This window comes from Mustelus asterias, chromosome 5 (assembly GCF_964213995.1).
Source record: "Mustelus asterias chromosome 5, sMusAst1.hap1.1, whole genome shotgun sequence".
NCBI classification, from domain to species: Eukaryota; Metazoa; Chordata; class Chondrichthyes; order Carcharhiniformes; family Triakidae; genus Mustelus; species Mustelus asterias.
The window spans coordinates 115727197-115742851 of NC_135805.1; the positions used below are offsets into that span (position 1 = coordinate 115727197).

Below are 15655 nucleotides of genomic sequence, written 5' to 3' on the forward strand. Positions count from 1 at the left end.
TTCAGATATATGAAAAATTGATTGTTATTTGTGACACCAAAGATGTGCATATTTTGAGACCTGCTATTTACGAATTACAATCATTTGGACATTTATTGATAACAAGACCTTCTTTAAAATATCTAGGCCAATATTTTTGTTGAAACAAATGAGACATAATTCCCATACTTCAATGAACTGCTGAAATAAAATCATGCATACAGCATGCATTAATTTTTATTAGAGTATTGTAGGATATTAAATCAATGGCTTTGTCCAGGTTGCATTGATTTATTTGCATTCACTGGTGTTTAATAAAATGCAAGGCCATCAAATCCTTTAATGTTGTTTATATTAACTCGGTTTTTGTTGTCTTTTGTTGACAGACCAGCAGTTCTCATGGTCACCTTCACAGCACTTCAATGAAGACATATATTCGCCTTCATCAAGGACCATGAAAGGATTAACTAGTAGCCGTACTCATCCCCAGCTCAGCTCAGCACACACTTGTGGCCTGTTGTCTGATGACTGTGAGCATTCTCATGACCATATGCACCATGGCTTGGATTCTAGGCAGTCATACTTGCTCAGTCCAACTGACAGCTGCCAAATGGACCATCACCGTTGTTCGCCTAGAAGTTCAATACATTCTGAATGTATGATCCCCATGATGGTAGGGGAGCACATGTCAAGCAGTACTTTCCCAAGAATGCACTACACCTCACATTACGATTCCAGGGATGACTGCACCAGTGTCTCGCACACGGGCAGCAAGATCAACCGCATTCCGGCTAACCTGCTGGACCAGTTTGAAAAGCAATTGCCTCTGCACCGTGATGGCTTTCATACACTGCAGTACCAACGAACATCCACTGCCACCGAACAGCGGAGTGAAAGTCCTGGCAGAATACGGCACCTCGTGCATTCTGTCCAAAAACTTTTCACCAAATCGCACTCTTTGGAAGGGACCTCAAAAGGAAACATGAATGGCACGAAAGGCGAAGGGCGCCATTCGGATGATCACCATCATTCCCACCATCCCAAACACGGCAAGAGGAGTAAAAGCAAGGAACGGAAGCCAGAGCCCAAGCATAAGTCTTCGATGTCTGCCTGGTGGAGCTCAGATGACAACTTAGACAGTGATAGTACTTACCGTACGGCAAGTGCGATGAGCAGACACCACATCGACCATATCTCTCAGTACTATCCAGAAAACATTCAGGGGGCCTTCAGTGATCTTACTTTGAAGACGTCAAAAAGCAACAATGATGTTAAATGTTCTGCTTGTGAGGGGTTGCCCATGACACCCGAGGGGAAATATATGAAAAGAAGCTCCTGGTCCACACTGACTGTCAGCCAGGCCAAAGAAGCTTACCGGAAGTCATCACTTAATTTGGAGAAACCCCTCATCCATCAGGAAATAAAATCATCTCTAAGGCCGTGTCATTACCTACAAGTAAGTAGCAGTCTTCTAATATTGGCAATAGAGTCATAATTTCCATTATGTTATTGATGTCTCTGATAAGAAATTTTAGCTTATAATAGACGTTAATTACTGCACCAACTTCATTACAAGCCACACATCTACTACACCCGAAATGTTCCATGTACTTACTGGGCATTTTATTGATCCTATAATACATTTTTTGACTACTAGTAAGCTGTTGTAACATCCAATTTTAATATCGAGCATCCAGCAGATCAAACCGTGTAGTATAAAGAGATTGGCAATTCCATTCGAAAAGTGCACACACACAGGGACCTAGCAGAGACGCTAACCAATTCACTGAAAGCAGTGCACAGAATAAATTAGATTCCCAGGTTAGCACAAGATATATTGGAACTTGAAGTTGTCAGTTGGCATTTACAGCGTTACCCACTAGAGGTAAACAGTGTTCCTGTTAAAATTTGAAGAGTTTTCGTTTAATGCTGTCACCACCACTCTCTGTTCCCATGAAGTAATGTACTTTTAGTAACAAAATGTACTTGAACAATGTCTTATACCCATAATGCTGGACTTCAATGAGCATGTTTGCTAAACAGTGCTGATCTAAGTGGTGGGTGGAGATAAAATGGATAAATGGATGGAACTCACTGTTGGAGTTTAACTAAATAAATGGCAGGTGCTGACAGAGGTTTGCAGTGGGATGGGATCATTTCTGGAATAGTTATCATTTAGAAAGGAAATGGTGGCAATGGAGATTGGGAGACACTTGTAAAGTGAACCAACAGTGGCAACTCTAGAAGAGGAACAGAAGGAATCAGACTTGAAGGGAAATAATGTAAAGCAGCAATAACTCTGGAGGCAAGTTTTTGAAACCTTGAATATTTAAGATTGGGAAATTAATCTGTGGTGTGCTGAAGGTGGTTGCAGGGGAACAATGATTTATAGATGAAGATGAGAGTACTTAATGTGATGCTTAATGGAAGAGAAAGCACGTTAGGGTTGGCAAGGACAGAGATGATTGGTGAATGGAACCAAGCATGAACCTAACAAGATGCGAGTGAAAAAGGTTTAGATTGGTTGGGTAATGTTTGTGACTTGAAGCCTGCAAGTGAGAAGCAGCTTGCTGATTTTGAATTAACCTGTGCTGGGATTACAAATGGTTATAAATACTTTGATGCCAACAGGGTATACTTGAGCAGTGGCCTTAAAGGAACAGAGGAGGCAAGAAGCTGAATGTCACATTCATCCGACAAAGTACCCAGGGACAATGCCAAAAGAAATAAACTAATGATGAAAATGATCAAAATCTTTCTGAATCAGATTATTTGTGTTATATGGCATCAATCTCTGTCTATTGTTTGAAACATTGAGTCATCCCTCCCAATTAACATGGGAAAGTGATAGCCCACAGGAATTACAGGAAATAAATAATTACTTACCTGCCCTCTGTTCGGGGTTAGAGGTTAGGGAGTGGATAGTGGAGGTCAGAGGTCAGCTGTTATCAGGTCAGGCCGATGGTTTGGGGCACATCAGGGGGTTCGGGTCGGGTCCACAGCTGGATAAGGTGATGGTTAGGTCAACAGGGCGATTGGAGTTTTGGGGGAAGGGATCAGGTCCAAGGGAGGGTCGGGCCTGCACTGCCAGGGTGGTGGAGAGGGTGTAGTTGAGGGTGTGGTGGGAGACCCGTTGGTGCAGTCTGGTGTTTACAATAGAATGTAGAAGAGGTTTTAATTCTTCTAACTTTATCTGGATAATTATTGGTGTAAGCCTGGTAGAACCATTTGAAATTTGCAATTTAAGTCACATTTTCGGATGGTTCCCCGCGCAGGACAACTTTCCAGAGGAAGTTAGCACTTCTGGGCAATTGCCAATGCTTACCTGGGAACTTCCGAGAGGGATTCTCCAGCACATCTTTGGGGTCCTCACCAACACTGGGGAACTCGAAAGTTGCCGCCAATTATTCTTTCAAATGCATATATTTTTATTTATACCAACTGAAAAGCATGGGGCCCGATTTTACCATCACATTGCTGGTTCCCCCTTTACCAAGGCCCGAAAATGGCTGCGATCGGGACAGCGCCCGAAACAGGCACGACGGCCATTTAATTGCATTTGCACACATTTAAAGTGACTTCCCCCTTTACTACTGCATTCGCCCATCCGCTATCGGTGTGAAACAGACATGCTCCATATCAATCCGATTCGGGCACTCCATCAATGAGGGTTAGTGAGGAGGTAAGTGCCTAGCGTCTGACAGCTCTCTGCTTGAGATTGGCGGGGCGGGGGGCAAGGTGGGTTGGCTGCCACTCTGCCTGTGATCAGTGAGGGGGGGAAAGGGGGGGTCTGTTACAACTCTGCCTGTGATCATTGGGGGTAACGTGGGGTCTGCTGCCACTCTGCCTGTGATCACTGGGGGGGGGGGAGGGAAAGGGGGTCCACCGCCACTCTGCCTGTGATCAGTGGTGAAAGGGGATCTGCTGCCACACTACCTGCGATCAGTGGGGGTGAAATGGGGTCCGCTGCCACTCTGCTTGTGATCAGTGGGGGGGGAGGGGAAGGGGGGTCTGCTGACACTCTGCCTGAGATCAGTGGGGGGGTGAAAGGGGATCCACTGCCACTCTACCTGTGATCGGTGGGGGGGAAAGGGGGGAGGGGGTCCACTGCCACTCTGTCTGTGATCAGTGGTGAAAGGGGGTCCACTGCCACTCTACCTGTGATCAGTGGGGGGGAAAGGGGGGAGGGGCCTGCGATCGGTCTGGGTGGCAGGGGTGGGGTGGATAAGGGGGTCATTAATGTTGTGGGGATGAGGTAATGTCTGTGGGGGCCAGGAGGAGGCATTATCCGGCCCGGGAGGGATGAGGCAGGAGAGCAACATTCTATCATTTTTTTTTCTGTGCATGCACAGTTGGAGGCGCCAATCGGAGCTGCAGGGTTTCGGGCAGGTTAAGCCCCGCCCACAGGCTTGTACAGCGCAAATCGGACCCGCTGATATTTTTTCAGGCAGAGTGAGTATGGAGGCCCCTCAAAACAGATCTAAAAGTCGATCTGAAACACTCCCAGTTTCAAGTCCGCCCAGCACTTAGAATCAAAGTGGTAAAATAGGCCCCATGGTGTTCAGCTTGATAATTCACAGTTCCAAAAACCAAAATACTCGCACAGATCTATAATGATTTGAGTTTGTTCAGTAGCTCACAATAACAGTACCAGCCTTGAGTTGATTTGAAGAAAGTGTTAACAAGCCATGAGATAAATAGCAGCAAATATAAGAACTTAAGGAATAGGATCAGAACACAACCCAGCAAAATGATGAGAATGCCACCTCAGTTCAGCTATTTATACCACTTGCTTCCTTGGCACTTTGACACTTTCTAATATTCTCATAGCTCAGTCACTCTTTCTGATACAAAGATGTGATTTTCTTTTGCATATCCGGTCAATTTAAAGCACTTGATGATAAATATGCAGATTTATGACCAAGTAGACCAGAGCAAAAAGCGCAAGTAAATATTTCAAATGGGTTCCACACAATGTGGAAGATAGATTCGAAGAACAACTATAAAATAACTTCATAAAGTTACCTTGTCAATTGCCAAGTACAGTTTCAAGGTTTGGATGGATGCAGATGATAAAGTCACAGTCATTGTCATTGAGCTCAGACACTGGTGTTACTTTCATGCTGTTTCACAGCTGTTTGCTTTGCCATATGTCAGGAATATGTTCTTCCACTTGTACCTCTGATGACTCAACTGATGAAAACAGTGATGAGCTTTTGAGACTAGAAAGATCTCAGGTTTGATCTCCCGGTATTTGCTATCTTAGTTTGTCGCTGCCTCCTTAGCAGCGACCCCAACTACCTCATTGTACTTTCAAGTTGACCTTTCTCCCTAGCACGTGTGCTGGAGAATAACCTCATAACCTCCTTCCAATCCAGCTCACCTGATCTACTGCTGCCTCCTGGGACAGCCAGCATGTTATTAATCAACATCTGCTCTGCATTTCCCTTCAAAATGTCCATTTGTACGTTCACAAGGCCCTAAATCACCCATGGTTGTATTTTGGATGATTGCATTGACATCCTAACTTTGACTGAAACATGGCTCACAAATGGCAATATACTTGTCCTTACCAAGCGTTTTATCTGGCTACCGTTTCTGCCATTGCCCTGTAAAAAAGCCACAATGACATTGGTGTGCCATAAAATAAAATCATCTCCTCAACCTTGGTATCTCCTGCAGCCCCTCTACGTCTGCAGTCTCTGTCACGGGGGAAGCCATCTCCAATGAGATTCTCGTATCCCTCGCCTACCCACTTCATCTTGTATCTCTTCCAATGCCACTTTATTCTGCATCCACAGTTGGAAGGAACACTTCCCAAGTAACTTACAATTGCATAAATTAGCCTTCCATCGTCAGTTCTGGTTGAACCATGTGGGCGCTATTGAGCCTCAATTCCCTTTGCCGAAACCAACTATGTGCCCCAGGATCATCCCAAAAAGCAAAGGAAATCCCCGATTTCTCTCTGTTAACAACCGTCTCAATAACCACTGCTTCCTCGAACACCGAGCCAATACTTAAATAGTCAACATTATTCTATCCCATAAATTAAAAGATGAATATTAGCAGTTCCTTCTTTGGCTTGACATCAAATTGTTCATCATACCTCCATATATATTTCAATAAATAATGGTTCCAATTTCTCACTGAGTGGCTTATTACATAAATGCATCAATCAGAATAAAACTGAGCTGGGAAGGAGTTCACTACCTAATATATAATTTAGTGGATCGTGGTTAGAGCAGCATGGTTGAGAGAAAAAAGTCAGAAATGATAACCTGAATCACTGCCCCATAAGCCCATCTGTAAAAAGCATGCGTGGATGAAGCTCGCTTCCAGTGTCTTCATAAATTACAGTGTCCGTCCTCTCAAATAGCACCTTCTCAGATAAAATCTGTCGCACTGTCCGTCTTCACCATTCACACTTACTGTCCTTCTTCCCAAATAGCACACGCTGTTTACCTTCTAAAAGGACACTTAGGGTCAATCTTACTGCATTAGTCTCAGGCACAGTGGCAGGACCATGCTCTGGACACAAGCCTGACCTCCAATTAGCGAGCCTTCCAGTTGCCCTCCCTGATGAATTAGTGGAGTGGGCAGGATGACATGGTCCATTCTGTCAGAGGTAGGATTTAAAGGGACCATGGCATATTTCAGGCAGCAAAGCTAACGGGAATGGAGAGGAGAACTGGAAAGGCTGTTCCCCAAGTTTCTCACTCTAACCCTCTTATCTTTAAGTCCAGCTGAGGGACTCCAGTGGGTTCTCCCAAGGATAGGAATAAACGGGCAACCTTTCCTATAAAGCAGCCTTTGTTGGAAGTGGCTGAGGAAGTCAGCAGCTGGAATATGCTCCCTCCAACCTGGAGACAGAACAATAAGAGGAGCCACGATGTCAGAAGGGCAGGAGGAGTGAGTGGCATAACAGTTCCAGGTGCCAAGCTCACATTCTACCTTACCCATCACCATTCTCCTGCCAACACTCCTCAGGTCAACACACCTTGCAGATCCACTCATTCCTATCTCTCTACGCACCCCAAATGCCCATCTGAGTAGCCAACACACATGCTCACCCATAGTCTATTGTTCCTTCTCTTCCAGGCCTCATACTCACCCTCCACAAATGGTATCCTTCTCCCCTCTGTACACAAACCATTATGGGCAATCAAACCCTTTTGTTTTCTTTCCTCACAGGAGAAGAGGGCACTCAAATTGTTGAGAAACAGAGACTTGAGGACGGGGTAGGTGATGACTGGGGAGTCTGGGGGTGCAGGTGACGATCCTACTATGGCAGGCACTTTACTGACCGTTGGCAATTCATGCCCACCCAGCCCACTGGAGGAAAGGTCTTGTCCAAGAGGCTGCAGATGTCAGCCTGAGCCTCCTGAGGCACTGGTGCTCAGACATGCTGTGAGAGCTGATCTTTTGCCTGTTAACCCTGTGTTGGAGGACACCTCTTTCCAGCTGGATCTCAGTTTCTATCCCCGGCACCCTACGAAATGGCTGAAGGGAGGACATCTGGTGCTGCTGTTGGTGTGGCTTCTGCTGCTACTGGAGTAGTTGGTAATGCTTCTTGCCCTTGGCCCTTGTCAGAGATGGAAGGTGGAGCTACATCAGCTGCTCCCATACCCTCTTGATGGCTGGCAAGAGGGATGTGCAACTGAGAATGAGTGAAGTGCTCAGTGGGAGACGTGCCTTCCAAAAAGTTGGTAATGCCCAGGAAGAAGCATTTTGAATAGCAGTCTTTCAATGGCCATGGCTGGAGCTCTTCAGAGTAACTGTTCAAAGCTTTCCCAACTTGTCAGTTTCACTCAAAAATTTCTTGTGGCTGTGCACTTGCCTTCTCCAGCCTGCTAGGTCGCAGACAGAGTGTGGGACTTTTACACTATTTAGAAAGAGAGAATCCATGCACAAAATTGCTCCAATTGCCTTTTTAAGTATCTCAAATGGTTCCATAGGTGACCCGAGGGATTCCCCGCCACAGTCATAACTCATCCCTGCGAAAGCCAGAAGAGGACAGAATCACATGGGTGTCATACATGCATAGAAACATACCCAGAAAATAGAAGCAGGAATAGGCCATTCAGCCCTTCAAGCCTGCTCTGCTATTCATTATGATCATGGCTGATCATCAAATTCAATACCTTGACTCCACCCTCTCCCCCCCCCCCCCCCCCCCCCCCATGTCCCTTGATCCCTATAGCTTTATCTAATTACTCCTTGAAATCACACAATGTTTTGGCCTCAACTACTTCCTGTGGTAGTGAATTCTATAGGTTCACCACTCTCTGGGTGAAGAAATTTCTCCTCACTTCAGTCCTAAAAGGTTTACCTCTTATCCTCGAGCTATGACCTGTAGTTCTGGACTCCTCCACCATTGAGAACATTCTTTCTGAATCTACCCTGTCTAATCCTGTTAGAATTTTATAAGTTTCTATGAGATCTCCTCTCACTCTTCTAAATTCCAATAAATATAACCTAACCGACTTAGTCTCTCTTCATGTGACAGACCTGCCATTCCAGGAATCAGCCTGGTAAACCTTTACTGTAGTCCCTCTATAGCAAGCACATCCTTCCTCAGATAAGGACACCAAAACGGCACACAATACTCCATTTGTGGCCTCACCAACGCCCTATACAATTGCAGTAAAACATCCCTCTTGCTATAAAGGCCAACATACCAGTTGCCTTCTTTACTGCCTGCTGTACGTGCACACTTACTTTCAGCAACTGATGCACGAGGACACTAAGACCTTCCTGAGCTACCGAAGTGGATAACCTCACATTTATCCACATTGTACTACATCTGCCATTCATATGCCCACTCACTCTGTCAAAAATCAGTGTCAAAATCACACTGATGCATCTCTGCATCCTCTTCACAGCTCACTTTCCCACCAATCTTTGTATCATCTGCAAATTTGGAGACAATACATTTAGTTCTCTCATCCAAATCATTAATGTATAATGTGAATAGTTGGGGTCCTGAGCTATCTTTTTTGTTACTTTCTCACTGTTTTGTTACCTCCCTCTTGTTGTCTGGGAAAATCCCACTCGTGGTATCCATCTGATAAAAAAACACACAGTTTTTATTCTCTCAATTGGCACTTACTATCCAGATTCTCAAACAAAGTCCACTGTCCATCTTCTAAAATGACACTTTCTGTCTTGTCAAATAACACTCACTGAGAATCTTCTCAAATGCCACCCACTGTTGATTTCTCAAGAGGCAAACACTGTCCAACCTCTTAAGTAAACCACTTTGTTGATGCTTTCCAAAGACACACTGTCTAAATTCTGAAATAACACACATTGTCCATCTCCTCATATAAGACACATTGTGTAGCTTCTCAAAGGTCACACACTTTTATGCATTCTTGGGATATGGGCATCGCTGGCAATTCATTGCCCATCCCTAATTACCTTTTGATCAGCTGGTTGTGAGTCACCTTCTTGAACTGCTGCAGTGCAGTCCATGTGCTGTCCGGGAAGATGTTCCAGGATTTTGATCTAGTGATAGTGAAGGAACAGTTCCAAATCAGAATGCAAAGTGACTTGGATGAAAACTTGCAGGCAGTGGTGTTCCCATTTTTCTGCTACTCTTTTTATTCTGTGTGGTAGAAGTCATGGGTTTGGAAGATGTTGTCGAAGGAGCCTTGGTGAGCTGATGCTGTGTGTTTTGTAGAAGGTGCACACTGTTTCCACTGTATACCAGTGGGGAGGGAGTGATGTTTAAGGTGGTGGATAAAGTGCCTTGTTTTTGGATGGTGCTGAGTTTCTTGAGTGTTGTTTGAGCTGTACTCATCTGGACAACTGGAAAATATACTAACTCACTTCTAACTTGTGCGTTGTAGTTGGTGGATAGGTTTTGAGGAGTCAGAAAATGAGTTATTCACCACACAATTCCCAATTTCTCTTGTAGCCACAGTACTTATATGACTGGTCCAGTTCAGTTTGTGATCAATGGTAACCCCCAGGATGTTGAAGGTTGGGGAATCAATGATGATCATGTCATTGAACGTCAGAGAGGTGGTTAGATTCTGCCTTTTTGGAGCTAGTCATTGCCTGACACTTGTGTGGCACAAATGTCATTTGTCACATCACATCCCAAGTCAGAATATTGTATGCAGGTGCAGACTGCCTCAGTATCTGAGGATAAGCAAGGAAACATGCCTATTAGGATTTCCATCCTTTCATCTAACGCATACTGTCCATGTCCTCAAATGGCACTTACTGCCCAATCTCAAATGATACTCATTGTCTATATACTGTAACATAACATACAGTATTCCTCCTCTAAGATTACACTCCCTGTTCATTTCCTCCAATATAATATTCACTGTGCATCATATCCAATGACCCTTACAGTGGAGCCTCACTGCACAGGCTGTCAAATGAACTAAAGCTGCTGGTATGGAAGAACTGTCCTCCCAGTTTCAATCACAGGCTTCAGCTGAGGAAGGGAGTAGAAAAGAACAAAAAGTCCCACTGCTCTCTGTTCGGAAGCACTGTTGGGTAAATTGGAATCTAAAGAGACTCTTTGAGCAGTACATCTTAGATGTTATATGGTTTCATCAAGTTTTAGATTAAAGGTGTTTTAGATTGAAGGTGTTTACCTTCCAGAAATGTTGTTTTCCTGTGGTATAAATCTATTCATTCAAATCATATTTGAGCTTAGTTCACAACATTAGATTGGACATGGTCCAATTGCCAAGATAATCTGTGGATTCTGAGAATGCTCTTTTAGTTTTGGCTATGATTTTACATCAGAGTTACATCCTTTATTAGTAAACCACACACTGCATTACTTGCTTATCTAAAGAATGTACAGCATAAATCATGCCTTGCATTTATGAATACAATAATGCCACTTTGGATTGACTTTTAAAGTGAATAAATATTTAGTGAGGTGGTGGAGCTTCCTTTGATGTGTAATTCTGTGCCCCACAACAAACCGGTGGTTATATGCATGTTCTTTATCTTTGAAAGATTTGCACAGAAGGCCAGCTGTCAAATCAAAATGATGTTGCATGGGTTCGTTAACAAATTTTTGTACATCAATTGGTTAGATTTTATTTAAATAGTTAGTTCTTATAAATTAATTTTCTCTTTTAAAATAGAGATTTGTTAATAGAAACATTTGCTGCGATTTTGCACCTTTGTCGCCAACAGCAACACGGGCACAAAATCTCATGCGATGCAGAAGACAGAATTTTAATATAATTAGTGGGCTTCCCCAACATGTCGTACATTTAGAATTCCCCCATCACGTCATGCTTTTTAAAAATGCAAATCAGGCAAAGGGAACCCACCAGGGGCACACGGGTAAGTATAGCCCCGAGAGGAGTGGGGCATGGCCGGGTTGTACCCTGACACTGCTCCTGGAACCTAGAGGGGGCCCTATGGGGAAGCCCCTTTTGCAGGGGGGGGTTCCCCTTATCAGTTGGGGCAGGATTCCCCTTGTGCATGTGATGTGGGGGGTAGTAGTCCCTGTGTCCATGCAGGGGAGGCGGGGGGGAACAGTCTCTTAAAGTGTGTGTATCCAGATCGTGGAGGGGGTTCCTGTGTCCATGAGGGATGGAAGGAAGTGTGTGTGCGTGCGTGAGTGTCCATCCATCCGGAGTAGGTGGGTATCCTATGTTTTCTATTGCAGATCAGAAGGATGCCCAGATCTTAAGATTCTTGGGTTATTCCAGCCCGCCAGTGTGTTTCCAGTTTTTTTTTTGTGCACAGTGCTGGTTCACCTGGAGAGAAAGTCCTGCAAGCTGCACACTTGTTTTCTCACCTCAGCCTGCACTCTGTGCTGAGAATGTAAAATTCTGCCCACTGGCAATAAAATCTACCCACGCCCAAAAGTATCCCAACAGACGTGTTTCTCTGCATATTTATCTGTAATATTGTGAGGACCAAGATTGAGAGAACAACACTCATTTTGACATCATGACTAGCACGGGGCGGCACGGTAGCACAGTGGTTAGCACTGCTGCTTCACAGTGCCAGGGACCTGGGTTCGATTCCTGGCTTGGGTCACTGTCTATGTGGAGTTTGCACGTTCTCCCCGTGTCTGCATGGGTTTTCTCTGGGCACTCCGGTTTCCTCCCACATTCTGAAAGACGTGCTGGTTAGGTGAATTGACCTGAACAGGCGCCAGAGTGTGACGACTAGGGGAATTTCACTTCATTGCAGTGTTAATGTGATTAATAAATAAACGTTAATAAAATAAACTTTTCAAAGCTCCCGAGCAAGGTTTGAGATTCCATTTCCTAGACAGTGCTTGAATAGACATGTCCACTCATGAAACAATCCTCGTCCCACATCCCCCATTTTGCCTTGACCCCAGCAATTTGTTTTCTCTTCAGAAAAGTATCCAATTCTCTTTTAAATTTCACAGTTGAATCTGCCTCCTTCACACTCTCAGGCAGAGCATTCCAGATTCGAACCGTGTCTGCATCAACCTCAGGTCACGGTTACCTCATTTACCAATCACCTTAAATCAATGTCCTCTGGTTCTCCACCCTTCAGCCAACAGGAACAGTTTTTCCCCTAATGACTCTGAAAAGCTCTGTCAAATCAAGGAAAAACAGATAAACTTTCCCCCCTCCCCCATGCCCCGCATGCTCGCCAATCTTTATCTCTCAAGAGTTATCACTGAAACAGAATTATGTTGACCATTTCACTTTTTGCTGTTTCTAACATATTACTGTGCAAAAAATGGCTGCTCCTTAAACACTTCAAAAGTATCTCATTGGTTGCAAAGTTGTGACAACTGGGTGCTATATAAATGAAGGCATTCACTTTCTGTAATATTTTAAAGGTTTATTATTGATTGCACATTTCCCTTAAGCATGATACTTACTTCCTGTTCAAGTTTAACATATGCACTGATTCGCTTGTAAAAAATGACATCTATCTGGTAAGTAAATCAAAATACAATGAAGCATAAAGCAATAAAGATCTATTAGGCACAAAAGAATCAGACCTTCCACAGATTATATGTAATCTATTCAAACACTATCTGTTTAATATTGATTTTTAAAAAGTTCCGCAGAAAAGTTCACTGCTCCTCAAATGTAATTGAGCACTCCTGCAAACAAAACCTAGATCCACACTACAATAACTCTTGTTGCATTGAAGATTTGATCCTCTCAGTCTATACCTAATCCTTTATATTATTTTCAAAAGGAGTTGGCCATTACACCCTCAAGCATTCTTGTTGGATTCTGTTCCACAAGGAATAATTGTTATAGAAACCTCACATAATACTTCCCCTGACTATGAGTGTGTCTCATAACAAGTATTAGCATCTTGAACACTGTCAGACATGTGTTGTCTTTATAATTGCCTTTACACTTATCCATTGTTGCCCCATTTAATACCTCTGGCAGTTCTGAGCATTGAACACATGGTGAGAATGATACAACCACATGTTAATTTCTCAAATATTCCCAATGAAATTTATTTTAATCTATGTGAGTAGAATTTTTATCAATCTAATTCAGCTATCTACTTGATTGAATAAATTCACATATTAAGCGACAAATTATTTACAAGTGGAAATTCAAGCTTCAAACAATCTAAATTGGAATAAAAATAAAACTTCACTGTTACAACAAAGTTTTAATTTACTTAGAAACATGGGAACAATAATAGATTTGTTGAATAACAATAGCAATCAATCTCTGTCAATTAGCCCACAACAAACCCTGGTATGAGATGAGAAAAACTCTAGTGGTGAAAAGGTAGATAGGCTTCACATATATGTCCTGTATCAAATTGTTTGGGCGAGGGTGGGAGGAGACAGTACATTTAAAATATCAATATTGCCCAACTTTATCCCATTTCTGGCCACTGTAATATTTGCTAGATGTGCCAGACTCTAGTTAAGGTTCTACTAAAAACAGCAAGAACCAACTGAAAATAGACCAGTTGCAACATGGTGATGCAATTTATTCCAACCACACCGCTCAGGACTCTATCTGTGGCGGGTGGGAGGAATCGATTAGTCAGGGAAGAGCCAGGTAATTTTTGCATTGTTGCCTGGTTTTAAGTTACTTGTGGACTAAGAGGAGCAGGAACACACTCCTCAATCATCACAAAGATGTTTGCAGCCTCTCCACACCTGACATCCCCATCACTGCCACAGTTGCATCCACTCGCATCCACCAACCCCCTCCACTGATTCCCCCAAAACCTTCTTTCCCTGCTTCTCACTCTGTCCTATCTTAATAGTGATTTGAGACTTGCCTCGATGACTGCGATCGATTCCTATAGGTGTGCACAGGCTGTGCAGCTGAATGCTCATTTCCCTCCAGGAGCCGGATAGTCACTCCAATCGGCCATCAGGAATCTGCACAGAATTAGTTCTGTGAGGCTCTGCTGTTAAGATACTGGGTTCCTTGTCTTGTCTTCTCTTGGCTCCCCTACACATTTTCCATTAACATTAGTGCATTTTTGAAGATTAGAATCTTAGAAGAATCTTAGAAACCCTACAGCACCGAAAGAGGCCATTTGGCCCATCAAGTCTGCACCGACCACAATCCCACCCAGGCCCTACCCCCATATCCCTAGATATTTTACCCACGAATCCCTCTAACCTACGCATCCCAGGACACTAAGGGCAATTTTTAACCTGGCCAATCAACCTAACCCGCACATCTTTGGACTGTGGGAGGAAACCGGAGCACCCGGAGGAAACCCACGCAGACACGAGGAGAATGTGCAAACTCCACACAGACAGTGACCCAAGCCGGGAATCGAACCCAGGTCCCTGGAGCTGTGAAGCAGCAGTGCTAACCACTGTGCTACCGTGCCGCCGTGCTGCCATTAGTTTTGAATTTACTCTTGCCTCACCTCGCCACCTGTACCACATCCCAACCCACCCCCCTTTCAGTATGGGTCCTCTCGCTCTGCTATTCGGGACAAGGTGAAAAAAATTGTTTAGCACTTGGGTGAAATATTTTCCACTCATCGTGAGACACTGCAATTCATAATATGGTCTCCTATATGAGCACCTCTGATGAATAAAAAATAATATATTATTGGAGTCATGAATCAATATGTTCTTTTTATTGTGTGATTAATTATAGGTGTGCAATCTAGGAAATGAACTGACTTGTAACCAAACTCATGTGGTAGCACTGCTGCCTCACAGCACCAGGGACCTGGGTTCAATTCCGGCCTCGGGTGACTGTGTGAAGTTTGCATGTTCTCCCATGTGGATTTCCTCCGGGTGCTCTTGTTTCCTTCCACACTCCAAAGATGTGTGGGTTAGGTTGATTAGCCATGCTAAATTGCCTCTTGGTATTAGAGGGATTAGGAGGGTAATTCATGAGGTTACAGTAGTAGGGCCTAGGTGGGATTTTTGTCAGTGCAGGCTTAATGGGCCGAATAGCCTGTTCTGTAGGGATTTTGTGATTCATGCTAAACTCAAGCCAATGCTCAAGTTGTCTCCAACATGGTTTGTTTCTGTGCTGCACAGTTGAGGAGTGACATGAGAAGAAATTGTACTCCATTTTAGTGAAGATCTGAAGATATTGTACAGCCCTATATGAAGCAACAGCAGAAATAGGAAAACAGTCATTATATATCGGAGTCGTTCAAGTGGCCATTCAATGCATGATTGGAAAATCTGCATCTTTTCTCACTGGCCACATTACGGCAGATTTTCAACTCTTGATTG

The 15655-nt window shown here is 43.8% G+C and overlaps 1 protein-coding gene across 1 annotated transcript in view; it reads left to right on the top strand.

Annotated features, from left to right (window-relative positions):
• Positions 1-418: 418 nt before the first annotated feature.
• The window catches only part of dlgap2a (discs, large (Drosophila) homolog-associated protein 2a), a 118792-nt gene continuing 103555 nt past the window's right edge, over positions 419-15655 (top strand). Inside the window, exon 1 of the mRNA XM_078213757.1 lies at positions 419-1435. Coding sequence (XP_078069883.1) covers positions 434-1435 — 1002 coding nt within the window. The 5' untranslated portion in view covers positions 419-433. The remainder of the gene's footprint in view (positions 1436-15655) is intronic.